The sequence below is a fragment of the Choristoneura fumiferana genome, chromosome 29, assembly GCF_025370935.1.
Source record: "Choristoneura fumiferana chromosome 29, NRCan_CFum_1, whole genome shotgun sequence".
NCBI lineage: Eukaryota > Metazoa > Arthropoda > Insecta > Lepidoptera > Tortricidae > Choristoneura > Choristoneura fumiferana.
The window spans coordinates 4,998,009-5,023,249 of record NC_133500.1 but is presented as its reverse complement, the minus strand read 5'-3'; the positions used below and the strand labels follow the sequence as shown (position 1 = coordinate 5,023,249).

Here is a 25,241-nt window from a genome sequence, read left to right as displayed (position 1 = left end):
TTGTAAATATGGAAGTATTGTGTTTGCGTACAATATCCAGTCAACCAATGAAATAATAATATGCTCATAGAACAACCTTAAAACTTGCTTCCATCGTAGCGGCGCAAAAAACTTGGCGCAAAACCTTTTCATTTTGGTTAACCGTTATTTTTAAACCGGTTTTTAAGGGAACATTTCCATAAAGTTCTTGTCAGATTAAATGGTTTGGAACAAAAAAACTGGTTTATTCCGGCGCAGGATAAACGTCGCCGCCCGCCCCCGGCCGGCCAACTGTCACTCGTCGAATAAACTGGAATAAACCGGTATTTACCGCTATTTTATAAACCAGTTCCGAGCCTTGGCGGCTACACATGTAGTAAATAAGGTTTTGCCATCATATTTGGTCGAAAAAGTTCGTTTATCTTGCTTACTCACCTAGCTTAATAGAATTTACTGAAGCTAATAGAGAACATATCGAAAATACAAACTGAAATATAGATGCATAGAAAAATAAGACCAGTGCTAAAAAGACCATGAAAAAACATTATTCCGTGCCATCTATTAACGATGCGCCAAAGGACTTTGAAATTGTGATTTTTAATATAGGAAAATTTGGAAATTTCTCTCAATTTTGCTAATTGGAGATATGAACTTATCCGAGAAAATACGATGAAAAAACATTATTCAATAGAGATCTATTACTGATGCGCCAAAGGAAACTTTCCGAAATTGTGGAATTTCCATATAGGGAAATATCGGAAATTTCTCTCAATTTTGTATGGAGATTGAAACGTAAGCGGCAGGAAACGAGTTCGGCGCTGTTATGAATAACATGTGGTTGTCTTTTTCTTTGGTATGGTTGTCACGTGAAACCAGAGATTATAATAAGGGGTCCGTTTGACCACAGACATTTGTTTTAGTTTTGCGATTGGCTATATAACTAAATGAGCCAATCGCAAGCAAGACTGTGCAGAACGCTACTCCTACTACTACTGACCTCACTATATTAACGCTGTCTAGTGATAGTTCACCTCATTGTCGCATTCTGACACTTGATAACATAATTATCTACCTCTTTTTATAGGTATATATGTATACGTAGTGCCATAAAACTTAACATTGTATTTTCATCACACTTGCTCGTAAACAGCGTCGTAACATGCAGGCTACCTTGGTTGCAACCCCCCAAATAAAACCCTCGACCTTAATGTGCTTGTCATGAAACCCGTGGTCGGTAAATGAGTCAGTGCCCGTACTGATGGTGCTGCGCATGGTGCAGCAGCAGGACCACATGCACACGCGGCTCATCATGCTGAGGCAGGGGGAGGGCGACACTGCCAAAAGCGCAGCCTATGATATCGCCAATATTTGGACGAATAATATTTTTTCTTTTAGAAATATAAAATTTTACTCGCAAATGTGATGAAAAACATTGTATGTCGCACGGGCGGTACTAGAATTACGAACATCGACTCATTAAAGCCCTCAGTCTTCGACTTCGGGCTTCTAATAGACTCTCGTTCGTAATTCCTTATTTACCGCCCTTAAGACACAATGTACTATAGCGCACTAACTCGCTTGATTGTGTTGAGGTTCTAAGGCTTTGAGGTTCAAATGTCACATTTTTATGGCAACATTTACACATTCACGTCACAATTTGAAATCCATTTTCAAAATAATATCTTTATCTGTATTCACGACAGTTTTCAAAAAGCTATGATGTAATATCACAAATGAGACTATGTACAACAATACATACTAATACTAGACATTAATCACAAGACGCATATTATATCACTATTCTGTCATGCTATCTCACTCTTACCATCTTATATTAAAAATATATGTTAAGGAAAAGTGTTTTGAAAGATCCAGCTTTTCACATAGGTATATTACATAAATTACAAGAGCGAATAAGAGGGAAGAGGGGATTGAGTCGAATCGCAGCCACTCTCACTTGGGGAGAAAGGAGGTTTAAAACTGCAAGATAAGTCTAACTTAAATAAAAAGTTCCCAGTTTTTCATTAACCAACGATAAAAATACATATTAAAAAAAACTTACGAACAGTGCTTTTTCAAAATGGCCGCGGCACCTGACAGTAAGTTAAATATGGCGCTGACACCCGAAGGGTTTAAGAATAGGAGGGGAGAAGTAGCGCCGAAGCTCACGATATCTCACTATAAGATGCAAAGGTAGCGTGAAATTTAAAATAACACCTCTTGTAATTTATGAATCTTCACGAAAAATACAAAAAATATACATATGATTGAAATACATGAATTCGTGTGTAAGATTATGATAAAAATTGCCGATTGAAAATTGTGGCTCTTCAAACTACTTTAATCCTTTATCTTAGACTAAAATTCGAAACAGAGTATAACGTACATTATAAATGAGAGATGGATCATCTTATACACTTAATTGTTGCTCTTTAGAGGTTAACTGTATATACCCATTAAACTATTGAAATGGTCAAACAGCGAAATGTTTATGCATTTTAAGGGGTGAGATCAATGTACGTCCCGGAATATACAACACAAAATGTGCAATCTATTATTAACACGCCCTGGTAATTCCAAATGCATAAAGTTATGATACAATATATTGCAATGTTGATTTTTAATATCCTTGCAAAAAACAGAATGTATAACTTATTCATAAAATCGTTTGCACCCTCGACTTTTCAACCCTCGCCTGCGGCTCGGGTAAAATGACGAGTATTATACTTTAGTTGTATTTTTATTGTTTTATTTATACTGCGCGCACACTACAATGCCACTACATTTGATGTTTTGACTCAGAATTAATATGACTATATTGAAATCTTCAAAACTAAAAAATAAAAAATATCCCTAAGCATTTTTGATGAATGTTCTGAACTTACTATAATGGGTAGAGATTGTCTTAACTTAAATATAAGTATCACCTTTCATATATGCATACTTCAACATTCAAAAAACGCCGCAGCAAAATGCCTTTCACGCTTTTCTTAATTTTAACCGTAACCCAAACTAGAGGTGGCGACGACATGTTTCAGACCAAGTAGAAGTCGTATTGGCCTCTACCAAAGTAGACGTAGTCGGAACACCATTTCCTAGCCTGAAGGTCGGTGGAGCAGCAGGCTGGGTATGCTAACCGGGATTTTGTCAGCTTGGCACATCTTTGGCAGAGGTCTAGAAGCTCATCCTGAAAAAAAAAGAAAAAAAAGTTTATTTGTGGGTAAGTTTTTGTAACTTAAAATAGAAGAAACTCCGCCGTTTGCTGTGCTGTTTAATATACGCCATGACGCCATGTAATATAAAGGTGATGGTACGTGGTGGTAAATAAGACGATAGCTGTAGTTGTGCGTAAAGGAGAGCACGAACCCTTTTTATTAAGTAAACCTTAGATTATATACATCATGATTGTCGCTGACAAGCAATATGCGTTTGTGTAGCAGTAAACTATTGTGTTACTGCTAAACACTGACAGTGGCCAATTGCTATACTACAGTGCGTTTAGAAATAATTTCCTGTTAAAATAAATATTATTGCCACATTGTCAGTGTCTCAATACGAACATATATTACGCATTTGTTCTTTTGAAACTTAAGTCTTAATCTTCATCACCCGGCCTATACAGATCCTAAAATAACCTAACCAACAAAACGTTGGAAGACCCCCGACTTTGTCACTTCAAAGTTCAATATCTCTAAAACGGCTGAACATGTCTAAGAACCATCGCTAGAGAACCTGCTTTCAATTAAAAAAACTGCATTCAAAATGGTCCACCCGTTTAAGAGCTACGGTGCCACAGACAGACAAACACACACACAGACACACAGAGACATAGCGGTCAAACTTATAACACCCCTTTTTTGCGTCGGGGGTTAATGAGAGAGCATGGGCTATTTATTTATTCAGTGCAATGTTTCCATTCTCCGAAAAAACATAGTATGTAAATATGAAATGTACCTCATTTTGCATTTTCCAAGCTCGGGAATCTGCGACGCTTTGCTTAAGATACCATAGGTCAAATCACTAGGCCACTAATTCTTTTTTTTTAAATATAAACTTGAAGTTCTGAATGTAAACCAATGGAAAAAATATATAATCGTCTAACGAAATATATCAGGAAATATTTATCCTACTAATATTATAAATGCGAAAGTTTGTGAGTGAGTGAGTGAGTGAGTATGTTTGTTACTCCTTCACGCTGAAACGGCTGGACGGATTTCTATGAAATTGGTATGTAGATAGCTGGACATCTGGAATAAAACATGAGCTACGTTTTAATCCGATATTAGATAAAATCTTGAAATAACAACCGCTGGGCTTTGAGCCATGAAATTTGACATCATTGTTTTTAATGTAACGTCAATGAAAACAACGATTTAATTTTCAGGAATTCCCACGGGAATTTTAAAAAAATCCCTTAATTTCAATTCAGCTACTGGATATAATGTTAACACTAGTAATATAATAGTTTCCGTGGAAACAAGGACCCGGTTCGCTTTATCAAAGTGGAATAAAACATGGCCCTGAAGATATCATAAAGGAAAATTTCACAAACAAACAACAATTTTGTATTGCCGAGATAATGTCTAGTTTATTGACATCCAGTGAGGTATAAACATCGAGCTACGAGTATAACGGTTTGGTTGTGACAACAAACCACCATTTTGAATCGACTTCAAAAAAGGAGGAGGTCCTATGTTCCAATGTTTGTATTTTTTTTTATGTATGTTCACCGATTACTCAGCCAATTGTAGACCGATTTTCAAAATTTTTCTTTTATTCGGAAGGGTATTATTCTGAGGTGGTCCCATTGTCACCAAGTCAAGATCTGATGATGGGATCCTAGGGAAATCGAGGGCAAACCTTAAATTTTATAGGCACACCTATGACGATTTTGGCATATTTAGCATTAAGATGAGCATTTACATTCAGAAAGTATCAACTGGTAACCGGACCTGATGAAGAAAACCGTGATAACCAATGGAACTCATCAAAGCTAAGTAATGCTCGTTCGTCTATAAACGATCATGATTAATATACCTAGATAATGTTGTTACATGCGTGGATACGTTAGCCCCTTCCCACGTCCAACGGTCTGCACGGAAGCCAGGGACAGCTGCAGACGATGCCCAAACCGTCAAGTGCCGCAAATACGCCTTTCTTAAGGACAACTACTTTTATGCGGCACTTGCGGTCGAAACCTTTGGGCCTTGGTCGTCCGACACAAAAAAAAAATATGAAAGAAGTGTCGGACAAACTAATCGGCATATCTGGCGACCAAAGAGCAGGCTTTTTCTTCGCCCAAAGACTGAGCCTTGCAGTGCAACGAGGCAACGCCGCTAGCGTCTTAGGCACAATGCCCCGCGCTGCGCTGCCTTTGGAAGAGGAAGCCCGTTTTAGTTAATTTTATGTGTTTTTTATTTTTATTTTTATGTAAAAATTCATTGTTTAAATAAATTAAAGTATTTCGAATGGATAAGCGACTAAGAACTTTAAGTTAATGATTTTTTCGAACTGATCTGATGCTGAAGCCAGAAGGTAGGCAACGGAACTCTGTTATAAAAAAAAAACTTAGTCGTGTTTGGGCTGCATGGAATCGTTGACATTTACTTTGGCTACGAATCACTAAAAAGTGAGAAATAAAGAAATTTTTTAAGCAAAAAAGTAAAACCGACTCCAAAAAAATAACAAAAAATGGTACCGACTACAAAACCCTTGAAAATATTTATCTAGGTACGTACTAGCTCGAAGTCGGTGACTCAGCACGACCCAGCAGGAGGAATTGAAACCCATAGTATGTAAAAAAGGTAAGTAGACGAAGATCGACTTCGAGCTAGTACGCACCTAGAAAAATATTTTCAAGGGTTTTGTAGTCGGTTCCATTTTTTGTTATTTTTTTGGAGTCGGTTTATTAGGGCCAGTACAGTACAGACGGAGTACATTCTAACTGCAACGTAAGTGCCAACTGCCAACTGCCCATAGATTTATATCTCAGTGAGCGTGCAATTGTGCCGACTGCAATGCACCTGCAATGACAAAATACGGTATTTGACTATTTTGTACATGTATTATAAAGTAAAACTAGACAATGTCTGTTATCGAATAGAGAAACAATTTTTAAACTACCTCTACAAATAACAAAGTTATAAAGCTTTGAAATTCAAGATTAAACAGAGAAAGACATACTGGCATGTGATGTCACGCGCAAGTAGGCGCCATACTTGCTGCATAGAGAAAAGCGTTTTCGAAAGAGACAGGTATATAGATTTTTCAAAAAATCACTATAAATCCAATTTTCAACCGATTTAAGTTTTCACTTTGCTAAACACTGTCTGTATAGATATACAGACTTAATATTATGAAGATATGAAAATGAAAAGATTTATTCGGACACACACATATAAATAATAGATACAGAACAATAACATAATAATAATAATGTGAAAAAAAATAAAACAAGATTACAAAATACAAAAATAATTAAAAAAGAGAAAAAGAAAAAAATATTACTTATATATATGCGCCCGAAATGGTCCCGCCTCAGCATAAAATGCGGACTCCTTTGGTGGAGCCAGCGCTGGTCTTCCGGCGAGACCATTTTAGACGGTATATATATATCTTCATAATAATATCAAGACATGGCAAATTCAGGAGTTGTCAAATACCGTATTGTATGGGCAGTCGGCAGATGGCAGTTACGTTGCAGTTGGAATGCAGTCCGTCTGTACTGGCCCTTAAAGGTGCTGATAAACTTTAGCATTCACTTTAACAGAACATCGAGCATTCACAGTCTATAAATTTGTCGAACTGAACACTAAACAGAGCCAAGCATAGAGCCAAATATTGCTACGAACATTTAAGGTAAACGTACAAGTGCTCGAGACGCTAGTTCCCAATAGATGACACCTTGCTGTCACCTTTGCAGGTGGTAGGATCTTGTGCAAGGTCCGCCTGGATTGCTACCACCATCTTGCTCGCTAATCCTGCCGTGAAGCAGCAGGCGTGGAGAGTAAGACAGCCGGTGAAATTACTGGCACTTGAGGTATCCCATCTTAGGCCTCTAGGTTGGCAACGCATCTGCAATACCCCTGGTTTTTAATCACTATCGTACTGTATCTTTATTTAACAACAAAACCAATTACATAAGCCTGCAGATGTAAGTTGTGAAAGTTTCCAGAAAGTTAGAAAAAACCCCGGAAATTTCAGGAAATTTTCACAAGATATATGAAAAAAATAAATTTGAGAAACGAAAAGTGTCAATCCTCATACAGAATTGTGAGAAGCTTCCCAAATTTTCCTATATTATGAAAATTTCGCAATTATGGAAACTTTCCTCTGGCACATCATGACTTTAGCTAGAACTGTATAGAGCTCCAGAAACATACGTCTAACTAATTCAACCAACTAAAACGATAAAACGATAGTGCTGTTCGATCACGGTCAGTAATTAATATTCATATTCATATTCAATTATTCATAACATTAAAAATTTTACATGTCAAATATTTAAGTATATAAATTCATAATATCGCAAAAACCGTGACCCTATAATCGACTTACTCAAATATAGGGTAAACTTTGGTTAAGTAACATTCGGTGATACTGATAAAGTGATAACGTTCAATGAAACAAGCCAAAATATCCGGTGTTTTCGTAGCAATGTGCTTATTTACATTTATAAGATAGTGTCGTAAAGAAGCCGTGGTGGCCTAGTGGTTTGACCTATCGCCTCTCAAGCAGAGGGTCGTGGGTTCAAACCCCGGCTCGCACCTCTGAGTTTTTCCAAATTCATGTGCGAAATTACATTTGAAATTTACCACGAGCTTTGCGGTGAAGGAAAACATCGTGAGGAAACCTGCACAAACCTGCGAAGCGATTCAATGGTGCGTGCGAAGTTCCCAATCCGCACTGGGCCCGCGTGGGAACTATGGCCCAAGCCCTCTTGTTCTGAGAGGAGGCCTGTGCCCAGCAGTGGGACGTGGGCTGGGATGATGAAGATATTGTAACTAAGGCGCGAGCCACACACATGAGACGTGGGACGGGAGCGCGTCGCATCACGCGTCTTGAATCAGTTTTCATACTACCGTAAACTTAGGTTTCTCTATAGTCCCAACGTTCATCAATAGTCCAAACGGACTTTTTAACATTTCGAGCAAATACGGAACTGCTAACGTCATCTTGGAGTTTCATCGCAGCCTAATCCAATAGAACATGCACGATGAACCTCCGAAACGTTAGCAGGGGGCCTACCATGATCTTTTCATAAACGATCCAAACGCAAAGCAGTTCAATTTAGGCACCTAAACTGAATCGTCGAAATTGGTACCACGACGTTTATTTCTCAGAGCTGAGTCTCAATGAATGAAAGACCGATATTGTCTCTGGTCCGAAACTGAAACGCTAAGTCGCGAAAGGGATGTCGCTATATGCAAACCAACAAAAATTATGGCAAATATGTATTACGGCACAAAACTGTCTCTTTTGCAGGTGGTAGGACCTTGTGCAAGGTCCGCCCGGATTGCTACCACCATCTTGCTCGCTAATCCTGCCGTGAAACAGCAGTGATTGCACTGTTGTGTTTCGGCGTGGAGAGTAGGACAACCAGTGAAATTACTGGCACTTGAGGTATCCCATCTTAGGCCTCTAGGTTGGCAACGCATCTGCAATACCCCTGGTGTTGCAGATGTTTATGGGCGGTGGTGATCTCTTACCATCAGGAAACCCACTTGCTCGTTTGCCATCCAGTCGCATAATCAAAAAATACGCATTCATTTAGTATTTGATTTTTCGACATTTAGGCCATCGAAATGGATATGAATATCGATAATACCTATTAAAAACTTGGCCTCGACCCGATAAAATTATGTTAGTTATAAAATACAGATTATGAATATAATTCTGTTTAGTTGTTCCTTTTTAGGGTTCCGGAGCCAAAATGGCAAAAACGGAACCCTTATATAGTTTCGCCATGTCTGTCTGTCTGTCCGTCCGCGGCTTTGCTCAGGGACTATCAATGCTAGAAAGTTGTAATTTTGCACGGATATATATGTAAACTATGCCGACAAAATGGTACAATAAAAATTGAAAAAAAAATCTTTAGTGTACCTCCCATAGGCGTAAAGTGGGGGTGATTTTTATTTCTCATCCAACCTATAGTGTGGGTATCGTTGGATAGGTCTTTTAAAAGTTTTTTAAGACGATTTTTTCGATTCAGTGATTTGTTTGCGAAATATTCAACTTTAAAGTGCAAATTTTCATGAAAATCGAGCGTCCCCCCCTCTAAAATCTAAACCAGTAGGTGAAAAAATTGGAAAAAAATTCAGGATGGTTGTAAATGTTTAATGTTTAATGTTTATTTGGGCAAAAACGGTACAATATAGAAAAAAAAACTTAAGAAAATAAGACTTAAACGAAACATAGACCAGCAAATATGCCACTATTAAATTATACAGTAGAGTAACACGTACAAAGAATATAAATGACCTATTAAACAATAATTTAGATGAACAAAACGAACAAAACGAAACTAATGTCTTAACAGGGCAGCTTTAAACCTGTTAGGAGAAAGGTTGAATATATCTAATTCCGAAAATGAATTATTGAATATATCAAACTATCAAGGAAAACTACAACGGCTAAGTTTGCTTGAGAATTATTAGTAGTTTATGAGTAAATAGCAGGCTAAGGTAAAAAATATACCTAAACTTGAAAGATTCCGTATAAAATACGAAATCCTTAGAAAAATAATTACTTATTTTTTTCGTAATGGCTACGGAACCCTATTTTGGGCGTGTCCGACACGCTCTGGTTTTTTTCGTTGTTGTCACAATTACCTGTTTCTTACCTTTCTTTTAGTGCAAGCTATTATTCACATCAACTCTAGCTTATTTTTTTGACGATCATTAAGCTGTAGGTGTTTTCCGGCGTTACAGATACGCCTGACTTTGGAGGGCGTGCTCGGCGAGCCGGCGCAGTCGCTTCCAAACTCTAGCTTAACAATAATCCTTACTATTTACTATTAATGAACTAAAATAATTTCCTTGCTCACCCGCGACCTTACGATAGCTAAGCTTATGCAAAATATGCGTGTTCATGCAGTTCCTCCACCTCCACACTGTAAGAACACACACAAATCACACAAACCCATCTATCACCACCACCACACTACACTGACGCGTTTCGAACTCAAACAGAGCTCATCTTCAGAGTGACACAACCGTACACCATGCTACCAGTTGTTAGACTAACGAACCACAACCACCGTTTTAACTTGTCACTGTAACTCCCCAAGTACCCACATACGTTTTATGAAACAAAACAAAACTACCCACAAATTATTAATAAATTTTTTAACCGTCCTTCAAAACTACCTTGATTTTTTATTTATTTACTGTCAAGGCATGTTTTATTAACTACCATTGCTGAAATTAGATCCAAGCCGTAGCAAGGGAGATGAAACTAAATTTACCTGCTCATTAATAATAGACCCCATACTGTTGTATCTAATTATCTCCATGCATTCTAAAACATCGAGACGAAACCCCTTGCCACAATAATGTAACACTTCATACGAATCTGAGTCCGATAAAGAATGATTTAGTTCCAACAAATGTTTGGCAAAATTCGACTTATCAGGATGCTCATTCCTATATGCCGAAACAAAAATTAAACACAAAAACAACAACAACAAAAACAAAAATTAAATTTAGTTTCATCTCCCTTGCTACGGCTTGGATCTAATTTCAGCCATGGTAGTTAATAAAACATGCCTTGACAGTAAATAAATAAAAATCAAGTAGTTTTGAAGGACGGTTAAAAATTTATTAATAATTTGTGGGTAGTTTTGTTTTGTTTCATAAAACGTATGTGGGTACTTGGGGAGTTACAGTGACAAGTTAAAACGGTGGTTGTGGTTCGTTAGTCTAACAACTGGTAGCATGGTGTACGGTTGTGTCACTCTGAAGATGAGCTCTGTTTGAGTTCGAAACGCGTCAGTGTAGTGTGGTGGTGGTGATAGATGGGTTTGTGTGATTTGTGTGTTCTTACAGTGTGGAGGTGGAGGAACTGCCATGAACACGCATATTTTGCATAAGCTTAGCTATCGTAAGGTCGCGGGTGAGCAAGGAAATTATTTTAGTTCATTGATATGGACCTCCGCAAAGTAACGCCTGATTCAATAAATTATTTACTATTAATTTTATAAATGAGAAAGTGATATTAAATATAATGACCCGGATAACTCACGTCTTAAATCGAGTTTAGCTCGACATGTTTTGGGCTAATCCGTAGCCCTTCGTCTTCGGAGCAACGCGACTCAGCGGCTGCTGCAACACGCGCACATATGTCGAGCTAAACTCGATTTAAGACGTGAGTTATCCGGGTCATTATATTTAATATGAGTGAATCTCACGGTAGTTTCATGTTCAAAAATGAGAAAGTGTGTGTGTTTGTATGTTTGTCCGTCTTTCACGTCGTAACGGAGCGACGGATCGACGTGATTTTTGGCATGGAGATAGTTTATGAGTCAGAGAGTGACATAGGCTACTTTTTATCCCGAAAAAATGCACCGAGAGAACAGCGAGCGATAACCGAACCCCACGCGGGCGAAGCCTAACTAGCTAACTAGCTTATGCCCGCGGCTTTCTACGCTTGTACCAATAGGCCTAGCAAATAGTTAAACTCTGAGATTTCGCTCAAATTAGAGCAATCCTTGAAATAACGGTGTACTTAGTAGTGGTAATTCTGCTGCTTTAATCTAGTTTGTAACCCCGGCTCGCACCTCTGAGTTTTTCCAAATTCGTGTGCGGTATTACATTTGAAATTTACCACGAGCTTTGCGGTGAAGGAAAACATCGTGAGGAAACCTGCACAATCCTGCGAAGCAATTCAATGGTGTGTGTGAAGTTCCCAATCCGCACTGGGTCCGCGTGGGAACTATAGCCCAAGCCCTCTTGTTCTGAGAGGAGGCCTGTGCCCAGCAGTGGGACGTATATAGGCTGGGATGATGATGATGAATCTAGTTTGTTACTTTTGGTTTCAATTAGATAGTGTTTGTATGTATATGTAGATATGTCTTTTGAAATTTATGTTGTGAATTGTTCGTAAGAAGCATGCTTCATGTAAAACTGTAGCTATTTGTATGCCTTATGGCGCAACATAGTCATCATCATCATCATCCCAGCCTATATACGTCCCACTGCTGGGCACAGGCCTCCTCTCAGAACAAGAGGGCTTGGGCCATAGTTCCCACGCGGGCCCAGTGCGGATTGGGAACTTCACACACACCATTGAATTGCTTCGCAGATTTGTGCAGGTTTCCTCACGATGTTTTCCTTCACCGCAAAGCTCGTGGTAAATTTCAAATGTAATTCCGCACATGAATTTCGAAAAACTCAGAGGTGCGAGCCGGGGTTTGAACCCACGACCCTCTGCTTGAGAGGCGATAGGTCAAACCACTAGGCCACCACGGCTTTTTAGTGGCAACATAGTGCTACTGGAAATTACCTGTCATTTATATCCACCTGTTTTCACCTATGTTTGTCAAATAAATATGATATGTTTTTGTAAATATGAATTTGAATTTGAATTTGAGCTCACAATGGTGAAACTCAAGCTATTAAATCGCTACCAACGTTTTTGTTGATTCCCATTGGTTTAATTTGTTGGTTGCATGCGCAAAGTAGCAGCTGCATACCTTGGAATTTACCCACTGCAGGCGGGTTCCGTCTTTGACCGACCCTAGCCCTTAGAGCTTGTTTCTCGGTGGAGCGCGAGCACGCTGCGTTATCATCGCGATTATTTGCCGCCAGCGTGCCGCCGCGTGAACGCGGCGATCAAGCCGTAAACGGTCACAAATGTTGGCGTCCACGCGGCGTCACCGCGGCGGCACGCTGGCGGCAAATAATCGCGATGATAACGCAGCGTGCTCGCGCTCCGCCGAGAAACCGCCAGTAAAAGCGCTAGTGTGAACAAGCTCTTGGAAACTTGGCCTTAGCAAATTTGACTTACATCAGTATGACACTCTGCCGACTCCTTGAAGACTCCGCCACTGCCCTCCAGCCAGGGGGGTCGTGCGTTCGATTCCCGGATAAGCACAACCAAGCTAAGCCCCAATAGCAGACACACCATTGAGTGCTTCTGTAACAAAAAAAACATTATTGTCATTAGACGTATATAATAATACTAGCTTTTGCCCGCGGCTCCGCCCGCGTGGTACTCGGTTATCGCGCGCTATTCCATCGGGAATTGTGCATTTTTTCGGGAAAAAAGTAGCCTATATCACTCTCGCGCCCATAAACTATCTCTATGCCAAAAATCACGTCGATCCGTCGCTCCGTTACGGCGTGAAAGACGGACAAACACACAAACACACTCGCATACTATACTATACTATAATATTATATAGTATAGTATAGTATATCTATCTCTATCTCGACATGTTTTTTTGACGTATATAGCTGACATACTCAAATGAATTTGCTCGTTTGAACGGCAGGTCACATATAGCACGGAGAATAGATGATTCTAGTAAATAAATAAATAATTATCATGGGACACTTGACACCAATTGACCTAGTCCCAAACTAAGCAAAGCTTGTACTTATATGGATACTAAATAGGCAACGGAAATAAAAATACTTATATAAAAAAATACATAATTAAATACATATTTCACATCCAAGACCCGAGAACAAACATTCTTCAGGTTCTCTAACTTGGCCATGCGGTCGTCAATGATTACCTAGTCATAACTAAACTCATCTTAGCCTATATACATCCCACTGCTGGGCACAGGCCTCCTCTCAGAATGAGAGGGCGTGGGTCATAGTTCCCACGTGGGCCCAGTGCGGATTGGGAACTTCACACACACCATTGAATTGAGTCAAAACTAAAATAAAAAAATCTTATTCAAATCAAAACCTTTGTGTAAATATAAATATAAGTCCCGAATCGATAACAATATAATTAAAAAAACAATATTTATTACACGTGATCAATATTTATTTAGCAGTAAATAACAGGATAGCTCTCTAATTGACAAGATTATCTTGAACATATTTATACGTGTTAATTGAACAAACATTTATCAAGATACGGATTGACCTTATTGGTTATTTTGTAGATCAATTAAATGCCAATCATATTTTACTGACTTAAAAACAACTTTATTTTATGCCAATAAATCATCATGATTTAGGTAAGTATAAAAACCGATACCCAACTGCAGACACACACACTCAATGCATAATGTGTCAATCTATATAATATCACAGATAATATACTAGTAGCTCTTTGAGTTTCAGACCTCGTGGTGAGTTTATTTTTTAAATTATTGACCCCCAGGTAGTAGTGACCCCCCATTAAAAAAAACCTTATTCAAAAAGCAGAGCTAAAACATAGTTAAATCTATGATTAAAATATACCTTACTACCTACTTCTAACTTATTGTTACCAAGACAAGCTAAAACAGATCAAACTAATGTTACGCTGTTGCAATCTAAAGCATCCTTTTCTCTATGTTTTTGTTTTTATTAAGTATTTTAATTCAGTAAAATTCAATAACAGTAATGTAATAACACTTAACAACCCAAAACGAGGTCAATCCGTATCTACAATCATGCAATGGCTGTACTTGTATTATTAACGCTATAGATAAATAAATAAATATCATGGCACACTTGACACCAATTGACCTAGTCCCAAAGCTTGTACTATGGATACTAGGCAACGGATAAACATACTTATATAGATAAATACATACTTAAATACATATTAAACATCCAAGACCCGAGAGCAAATATTCGTATTATTCAACAAATGTCTGCCCCGGCCGGGAATCGAACCCGGGACCTCAAGCTTCGTAGTCAGGTTGTCGAACCACTTGGCCATCCGGTCGTCAAACGTCCAGATTTGTGACTGATAATCTTAGAAATTAAAACAAGTTTCTGTTGAAAAGATAATCGTAATCCACGTCCTTAACAGAAAAAAATGACCAATTAACCGTTAATTATTTGAAGAATCAACCACACCGGTGCATAAAATATGCTGACGCATCATAAATGCAGTAACGTGATTCGATACGGCCTGAGTGACCGCTAAAATTAAGCATGCGGCGGGGTGGGCGCTCATATCAGTCACAGCTCATTAGAGCTACCCGGCACCCGACAGGTGGTGTCGACAGGTGGTCCACGGGTGGGCGCCGCGTCGACAACGAGTGGACCTCGCGTGGTCCCAGAATTTCCTAGTAGCCACTATGGCGGCGAGCAGCGGGCTGTCACCGAGTGGTCCACTCGCCGTCCGCGCATGGCAACCTCGCGAGCGAGGCGATCCGGTGACGCTACGGAGTTGATGTAGTGAGCGCATGCCCATACAAATCCATATGACGAATACTAACCGCTCGAGGCGCACCGGTGCTGGTCGGGTGCTGGTGGCTGTAATGTGCTGTGACCTTAATGCCTCTCTTTTTTAACCCGCCTACATGACAGGTCAAGAAACGCTGAAGCACTTCAATCAGTCAATGCTAACTTAGCATCGATTTGGAATCCGCGTGAAAAAATTACACATGTGTCGCGTCAGAGCCTCGCTAAATTTACGGTGCGTTAGCATGTTTTGAGCACCGATGTAGTCGATCCTTGAGAATTAACTCATGCGAAATTGGTTTATTAATCGGCATGACTAGTGTCAAGGTGATTTTCCATGGGCGAGGCGAGACGAGACGAGGCGGGACGAGAATTTAAATTTGTATGGCAGCGCTCGCGGCGGGCGCGCGAGAATGCATACAAATTTCAATTCTCGTCTCGTCTCGCCTCGCCGGTGGAAAATCACCATTAATGAAGACATTAATAACACACCAATCAACTGACGTACTTTTTATGACCTGTTAAAACACGATTCTCCCATAGATTTTGCATAGCAATAGCAAACTGTGACGTCGTTTATTTGCCAACTCAATCGACTAGTTAGTCGATTTAATTTGTTTGAATGCACCTAAAAACTTACTTTGTAGTTATTTGAAAATTAATCTGATTTTCAGGAATTAAATAAAGTATTTTTTACCAGTCGTGCGTGTGTGTATGTGTGTGTTTGTTTGTCGTGTTTTGGAATTAATGTGGCATCTGCCCTATTTCGTATTTTTAATTCAATTACACAATATCTCACATGGCAACTGATATGCTATCACGATTTGTTATGTTTACAGCTCGAATTAAGATAGCGTCGCGTATTTGACATAGACCACGTACTATCAAACCAACTACAGCGTACACTGGAACCTTTTCACAGTGAAGTCATAGTGTCATTTTTGTGTTTGACAAAGGATTCATTCATTATGTAATTTACTGAGAGAGAGTTCTACGGTGGGTGCGGAATCAAATGATTTGATAATAGTGGTATTATGATTGGTTTTTGGAGTCTTTTTGTATTTTTATGTCAACCCCCAAATTTGTTATTTTAACGGTCATCCCGTGAAATCCTACGAAAATACAAACTGAAACATGGATACACAGAAAAAAACCACAAAACTCTCTCTCTCTCTGACGCTGCTCTTTTTCTGTTTTTTTTTCTGTGCATCCATGTGTCAGTTTGTATTTTCGTTAATAGTGGTATTTTTAAATAAGCGCTTTACAATCGTCAATATTCTATTGACACTAAATGACTAATCACCATCATTATCATCACCATCCACTACTGCAAAGCCTTTTTTTTATATTCGACTGGATAGCAAACGATCAAGTGGGTCTCCTGATGGTAAGAGATCACCACCGCCCATAGACACCTGCAACACCAGGGGTATTGCAGATGCGTAGCCAACCTAGAGGCCTAAGATGGGATACCTCAAGTGCCAGTAATTTCACCGGCTGTCTTACTCTCCACGCCGAAACACAACAGTGCAAGCACTGCTGCTTCACGGCAGCCTGCACCAAAGAATGCAACAATGCCTGATACTGCGCCATTCGTATGCATCGGACTCTTGCGATCAATCATCAGTCCACCTTGTAGATGTAGAGGGCCTATGCATGCTGCGCCTTCAAATACGTGTTCACAATTCCGATCTGAACGGTCATCAGTTCTTGGAGCAATATACCCCGTCTAACTATTTAATTCAATCTCTTCTCCTTCTTAGTCGTTTTCTACCATGTTGGTGTCCTCAGGCCTCCTTCAGCTTTCTCCACTTCTCTCTGTTCTGTGCTACTTGCATCCAGTTTGACCCGGCTATTCTCTTGATGTCATCATTCCATCTCATCTGCGGACAACATCTCGGGCTTGGCCAGGGTATCCACTCCAAGGTCTTCCTGCACCACGAGATTCAATTCAATATCTACCCTTAACAATCATCATAATGTTTCTATTCTACTGTCCTCGGCCATTTTTAACCGTTCATTATAGAACGGAGTACATATACATACATTTAGGGTGAGAGTTTGTGTTACCATTTTTTTTTTATTCGACTGGATGGCAAACGAGCAAGTGGGTCTCCTGATGGTAAGAGATCACCACCGCCCATAAACATCTGGAACACCAGGGGTATTGCAGATGCGTTGCCAACCTAGAGCACTGCTGCTTCACGGCAGGATTTGCGAGCAAGATGGTGGTAGCAATCCGGGCGGACCTTGCACAAGGTCCTACCACCTATTTCTTGAAAACAATCTGACACATTTAGATATAAAGTACCACCGTGGCAATCTTAGTCATCTACAGAATATACTGTTACGGCGGTGGGTTAGGTGATAAACTTTGATCGTGGTTGGCTGAAATACTGTTTCAGGCCGTTTCAGAGGATGCTATATTATGACAAATACTCGTTTATCAAAATTTCACCCAAGTTGCCGTCGTTTTCAGGCGCCTGAAACATGTTTTCAGTACGTTTCAGGCCACCATCTATCCGATGACGCCATAACCAGAAAACCCGTTGTCAGGCGTTTTCAGGACCAATTATGGCCCCTGAAGTAGGTACATTTCAGTATATGGCAAAAATTCCATTAGGAGTCAAAGAGATAGCATGATTAGAAAGAGACAGATATACTAAGAACATTCTAGAAGGTGTGTGACAAAGATAGCCTATATGTGTGAGAGAGACAGACAGACTCGTTTCCGGAGCACTAACATACCACTCGAGATGTAGGTATGACCAGCTAACTGGACTGTTCTCGAACTTTGTGGACCGATTCACTGGGGGTATATAAGCCGGGCGAGGTTGCAGCGGAGTCAATTTCGAATACGATACCGAGAGATACGAGTAGTGAGTACTTTCAAGGAGCTACGAGCGAACATCTAAAGCGTAGAAAGTGCAATAAAAGTGCGAAATTACTGTGAAGTGTTTCAGAGTGTTGTGTAAAGTAAAGTAATAGTGTGAAAATAAATCCTACTCTTATTCATCAGTGTTAAGTGCTTTTCAACCACGCACCCACCCCTCGAACGTAATAATACAAAAGCATGATCATGAGCCCTCTTGTTCTGAGAGGAGGCCTGTGCCCAGCAGTGGGACGTATATAGGCTGGGATGATGATGATGATGATGATGATCATGATGATATTCAGAAAAATGCAGACGTCTAGTTTCATGTTTCGCTATCGTGAACATCCTCAACCTGTATGCGTGCTGTATAAGATTTCTTAAAACAATATTTTTATTGCTTAATTTGATTGTGCGTCTAAATACCCACATCCACTTGATAATGTTTAATGAATTGATAAAAAATCTCCAAATGTTTACATTTAGCAGAGGCGTCTTTACCTATAGTGCAGGGTGTGCGTTGTACACGGGCGCAGCGCGGTATTAGGGGCGCCGGCCGCGGCACTGTCACACTTAGCTTAGTACCTATTCCATTTTGACCGTGCGCTTCCTAGATGGCGCTAAAATAATAATTGCACACGAGCGCTACATGGGCTAAAGACGCCTCTGACATTTAGCTTTAACTAGGTTATATCAGAGAAGAGATAATTAGTTAAAACATTTTGCACATGTGAGATTCACGTGGATCTGATATAGTATCGTTGTTTCTAACAGTATTTAATAAGTTCCGGGATGATTAACTTCATCAAACGCTTTATGTAGATCCCGAAAGATCGGTTTATACATGCTTTTTATTTAACTCTTGTTCAAATTTGGATTCTATTAAAAAGTCAATACAATTTGAATGGAAATTTGTCTTCATTTACATAGCATGGAAAACGTCCGTACCTACAAGGTTTCATATTTATTACTTATCTCTAATTACTTAGTGTTTATAAATTACAAAATTTTACGGGCGTAGATCTCGATCCTCTAGAAATATAGAGATTAAACAACCAAACAAACAAAGTTTCGCATTTTAGGGTTTTAATCAGTAGGATTCACTTTCATAACCTCACGCCCTTTTAGTATTGATTGAATAGTTGGAGCTCAAAACCGTATCCTTGGGCAACCGCAATGGTTGTTCGAATTACATAACATAAAATCTGTGCTCACGTCCATAAATAGTACCGGAAGCGATATTTTATCTTCTAATTCTGTGCTTATTGACTTATTATCTCAATTAATTAGACTCGATACTTTTATGATTTATTTTTAAGACTCAAGTGATAAATATAAAAATTTTAGTGTGATCTATAATTTCTTGTACCTTGGGGGGAAAATGCCTTAGTCGCCACGCTTGGCAGGCGGGTTGGCGACCGCAGTTATATCCGATAGTTCGCGGAGGACGCTGCTGCCCATCCTCCGGTTTACGAGCTGTCGGTAGGCCTCCAACAAGATGGAGCGACGACTTGATTAAGATCGCGGGATCGCGGTGGATGCGGAAAGCACAAGACCGGTCTGAGTGGAGAGCCTTATATATGTCCAGCAGTGGACGTCTTTCGGCTGACATGATGATGATGATGATCTATAATTTCAGGTTTTATCTTTGTGTTTGTATCTTTTGTTATTATTATTTTTACAATAAAGTTAGTGAAACTCCCATTTGGGAGGTGTCTATTTAGATCAGAGATTTTCAACCGGCGTGCCGCGTATATTTTCAGATGTGCCGCGAGTGTTAACGAGATCCTATTGGCTATAAGCCTCCGCTGTCCGCTATGTTATACATATTATGGGTATGCTCTACGGAACCCTTTAGGTACTCTACGCGCCAGTCCGACTCGCACTTGGCTATTTTTACTGGTGTGCCGTGTGCCGTGAAACTTTGATGAACGAAAAGTGTGCTGTTAAAACCAAAAGGTTGAAAACGCCTGATTTAGCGGACAAAATAAGGTAGATGTAATTTTGTTACTGCCATATGAAATAACGAACCAGGGCCCAACAGCGATTACTTAGCGATTTTGTATTGAAATTCACTAATACTATTAACTTGCACTTTATGCATGCAACTGGGCCCAGAATGTTGTTGGCCTCTTGGAAAAGCTTAGAATCACGCAACGTTCTATAAAAAGAGCTATGCATGGAGTTACTTTACGCAATAGAATACATAATACGGAAATTCTCCAAAGAACTAGTCACCGACATTGCTCCAATATTTATGCAAATTGAGGTGGCAATGGGCGGCAATATCGTTCGAGGAACTGATAACCGTTGGGGGACAAAGGTCCTACAGCGGTGACCGCGAACTTAAAGACGAATCGCTGCCATGCCATTATGGCGTTCTAAGGGAAAGACCTTTGTTCAAACGGTTGTCATCAAATTCAAAAATTCAAATTCAAATGATTTATTCAGTAAATAGGCCGCAATGGGCACTTTTACACGTCATTTTTTAAACTACCAGCGCTTTCGGAAAGACCATCATTGCCAAGAAGAATGCGCCGCAAGAAACTTGACAGAAAGTCATTTTTTCATAAAAATATAATTACAAATAAAATACTTAAAAACTATATTATACAATAAAAGAAAAAAAATACAAAAAATAATAATAAAAGAAATACAGGGATGTATGGGGTCCCTTAGTTACAATACTAAACACTAACTATATCTAAACTATATCTACGTTCAGTGGAAGTGTAGAATGCTTCCACCGTCATAAATTTTAAAATAATAATAACAATAATTTAGTTCTGAAATATACATTTCAGGTCAAGTAACCATTAAGCTTTTGGATTTCGAAGGCAAGTTCACGTCTGCCGCCCCCAAAGTTAGCTCACACGCACTCATGTCAGGCTCTGAAAGCAGAGCGGTACCGAGGGCATGGTATTCTTTCGGCTAATGGTGATGATATCGCTTCTTTGCGACAAAACTGTGCTATCAAAAACGTTGCTAAATTACCAGATGTCACAGTTTGCGATATGAAATTAAGTCGCTTCTTATCAAAAGATCTCTTTACAATCTCTTTGCAAATCCAATCAATGGGGAATGAATGAAAATTTTAGAAACGCTTGTTTTTTTATCGGTAGGAATAACCTTTCTAATTAACAGAAAAAATATCAGATTTTGAAGTAGCATCAATTAATTTAAAAAATGAAAGATTTTTCTTTACAGACAAATTACGATAGTCCGGTCGATTACGGGCTGTTCCATAGCCCAGAACAAAAAACGTTAAAAAAGAATTTATGTGTCTTTGACTCGTTCGTTTAAACAGGTGACACTCTTTACCGGCCAGGATAATACCGACATGGAAATACCGACCCTGTTTTTCATGTTCACACCCATAGAAGCTCATGTCAGTTTCTATCGGCGTGTACATGAAAAACAGGGTCGGTATTTCCATGTCGGTATTATCCGGACCGGTAAAGAGTGTCACCTGTCAAAACAAACGAGTCAAAGACATAACTTCTTTTTTTATTTTGGGCTATGGAACAAACCGTAACCAACTGGACTATCGTAACTTGGTGGTAAAGAAAACTCTTTAATTTTTTTTAAATAATTTATGCTACTTAAAAATCTGATCTTTTTTCTGTTAATAAGGAAGGTTATTCCTATATAGATAAAAAAAGCTTCAAGCGTTTCTAAAATTTCCATCCAATTCCTATTATCATGACAGCAGTACAGGGTAAAATCTTCTTATACACATTTCTTTGCCTTCTTCTTCGGTTGTAGAATGTTCTGGAGTTTGCAGGTGGTAGGACCTTGTGCAAGGTCCGCCCGGATTGCTACCACCATCTTGCTCGCTAATCTTGCCGGGAAGCAGCAGTGCTTGCACTGTCGTGTTTCGACGTGGAGAGTAAGACAGCCGGTGAAATTACTGGCACTTGGAGGTATCCCATCTTAGGCCTCTAGGTTGGCAACGCATCTGAAATACCCCTGGTGTTGCAGATGTTTATGGGTGGTGGTGATCTCTTACCATCAGGAGACCCACTTGCTCGTTTGCCATCCAGTCGAATAAAAAAAATAGCAACTGTATACCGAAAGGCCACGATAAGTCCGCAAAGATGGACGACCCGTTAAAAATTATCGATAGCCAAAACTGATCGTTGTGCAGATCGATGAGGAAGGCCTATTTTCATCAGAAAATCATCATCATTCCAGCCTATATACGTCCCACTGCTGGGCACAAACCTCCTCTTAGAATCTCACGATGTTTTCCTCCATCGGAAAACTCGTGGTAAATTTCAAATGTAACTTCTTATATGTTTGAACCCACGATCCTCTGCTTGGGAGGCGATAGGTCAAACCACTAGGCCACCACAGCACGGACATAGCAGGGAATAATATCTTTGGCTTATGATGATAATGATTATTAATGTTGCTGCATGGAGCTAATCACAAGCTATCCTCATTTAAAGAAACTAAAGTGTTCAACAAGAACGTCGCAATTTAACGGTTATTTACTGCTATTATGAGTACAATCTAGATTACTGTTAACAGCGCTTGTTACAATTATAAGTTGTTTTTACGCCAAAGGTAAACAAAAACCCAGACGGGCCTTTAACCTTTGTATCTAATATATAAAAGAACGATTGCGGGTTCATTAGAAACAAGTAAATAACTTATTTTTATTCTTTATATCACTTTTACAGCGAACAATTAATTCACCACATTGTTGCGAGACCTACGTATTTGAGTTAATCGTCTTCATTATTTTACCCGTTACGCAATTAAATTAACAACAGTTTATGTTCTACTATCATCCAGTCAACATCTAATATTTCCACTTTAATTATTGTTTGTTTTCTCTCTTACCTGTCCTTCTATTGTCATATTATTACACAAAAGAACTGCGGAATGAAGGAAATGCTCTTCTTCTCTTCTCTGCTAAGACTATCTAAGACCTTAGCTGTTCTTTGAATCATACAGAGTATTAACAGGTTTCTTTTTCTCAGCTATTAAACAACTTTCTACGTCTTCATCAGCTGAATTAAAGTCTTATTTATTATCATCATCATTATGCCCATTATGGACATGGGCTTTCCCGAAATTTCTTTCCGAAAACTCGAGCGATGATCGGTTGTGCTACCCGCTGTCACTGGTTTCCCATGATCTTTACCAGATCGTCTGTTCCTTCTGGAGGCCTAACAATACTTCAGATAAACTGAATATTTAAATGTGCCCCTGTCAATGTAATTATGAAATTGTTTTATAATTTATACATCATCCAAAATTAGTATAAAATTATTGGCATGTGTAACTCTCTGTTGTACAAAGAAAATAAAATACAAATTCACAAACTTTGGGATACTTGTACAAAAGCGGATTAGTAAAGTATACCTATTGTTTTTTTTTTTGCAACATTACCGTAATTTATTACATTATTACTAGAGACCAGATTATATGGAACATAAAAATCGTCATAAATCGAATTTTGCTCCAAATTTTGAAATCTTTGTTTTATTTTTTAAAAATATTATGCTGTGGTATTTATATGTATTTATGTAAAGAAGATCAATTTATTGGCAAGTGTATCGGGTACCGGGACTTCGACCTGCAAGACATTTAAACAAAATACAGAACTGGAGCATAGTTACCCAGTGGGGGGCAAAGTAGCCTCGTTTTACGGTACCGAGCTTCTCTAAAATCAAGGTACGCGGAACAAAACCTTAATTTAAATCATAAAATTATTAATGACCACGATAGTTTAAAACATTGTGTAATATGCAATTGCATATAATCCGGTCCCTAATTACATTACAGACTAGATGTAACATTACATGTATTATGTATTGAAAATATAAACGGAAATATAGATGCACAGAAAAACCAGAAAAATAAGACCAGTGAAGAATTTTTGTCTGCTTATTTAGTTTGGGCTGGTCTTATTTTTCTGGTTTTTCTGTGAATTTATATTTCAGTTTGTATTTTCGATATGGGTTTTACGGGATGACCGTAAAAGTAACAAAAACTTGGAATTGAAATAAAAAATACAAAAAGATTCCAAAAACCAATTCAAATTCAAATTCAAAATTCAAATCATTTATTCAGTAAATAGGCCGCAATGGGCACTTTTACACGTCATTTTTTAAACTACCAGCGCTTTTGGAAAGACCATCATTGCCAAGAAGAATGCGCCGCAAGAAACTTGGCAGAAAGTCATTTATTCAACATAAAATAATTACAAACAAAATACTTAAAAACTACAGTATACAATTAAATAAAAAAATACAAAAAATAATAACAATAATACAGGGATGTATGGGGTCCCTTAGTTACAAAACGAAACACTAACTATTATCTACCATATCTGATTAATTTGAATTATTTATTTAAGTCCTTAGGTTAGTTTATATACTTTGGAAACCATTTTATCCGAGAAAAATACAAAATTGACAAAAATAGTTCAAGTGCAAGCTTGGAAAAATATAGGTCAACAAAATTAATTCCACTCATGACTATAATTGTGACAATGTTGACTATAAGCAATTAAATTTGATGAATTAATATCACCTAAAATTTTAAAAAAAACTACATACTACTAAACTATATACTTTTACTTTCTTTGTATAATAATAGGACATTCATTTCTGTCTACCGTTGTACGCATAGCGACAATTTATACACTATAGCTACAATTTAATTGAAACGATGTTTCAGTAATACCTTGCTAAAAAAGTTTCAAAGAAACTCAAAGTTAATTCAAAATCGTCAAAGTAATTTATAACAAAACCAATAAATCTTGACTGCCGCTTTATAGCAGTGTTCCATTTAAAAAATATATATTTATTAAATTTTCAAAATAAACAATTAAAAACAAAACAAAAACCTATAACAAATCCACTAACACCTACCTGCAAACACATCACTGTCGCCACCATTGTCACGAACTCACAAAAAAACAGGACTCTAAATAAACGCGACTCGACTCGTGCGTCAAAAACGTTTAGAAAACCACTAGCGTTCGTCGCAAATGTCTCGGACGGTATGACAGTTGGCTC

General features: G+C 38.6%; 1 protein-coding gene across 1 annotated transcript; it reads right to left on the bottom strand.

Moving 5' to 3' along the window:
• Positions 1-629: 629 nt before the first annotated feature.
• Positions 630-25,241, bottom strand: LOC141444157 (uncharacterized). Its single transcript, XM_074109605.1, has 3 exons — positions 25,095-25,241; positions 12,985-13,113; positions 630-3,166 (listed from the first exon to the last, which is right to left on the bottom strand). Exons 1-3 carry the CDS (start codon positions 25,119-25,121, stop codon positions 3,014-3,016), a joined length of 309 nt encoding a protein of 102 aa, XP_073965706.1. The 5' UTR covers positions 25,122-25,241; the 3' UTR covers positions 630-3,013.

Bases quoted from the DNA above. Each gene is read 5' to 3' on its own strand.
- LOC141444157 (XM_074109605.1), bottom strand. From the start codon at position 25,121: ATGGTGGCGACAGTGATGTGTTTGCAG. The intron at 13,114-25,094 runs GTAGGTGTTAGT...TTTTTGTTACAG, and splicing joins CGACAGTGATGTGTTTGCAG to AAGCACTCAATGGTGTGTCT. The intron at 3,167-12,984 runs GTAAGTCAAATT...TTTTTTTTTCAG, and splicing joins CGGCAGAGTGTCATACTGAT to GATGAGCTTCTAGACCTCTG.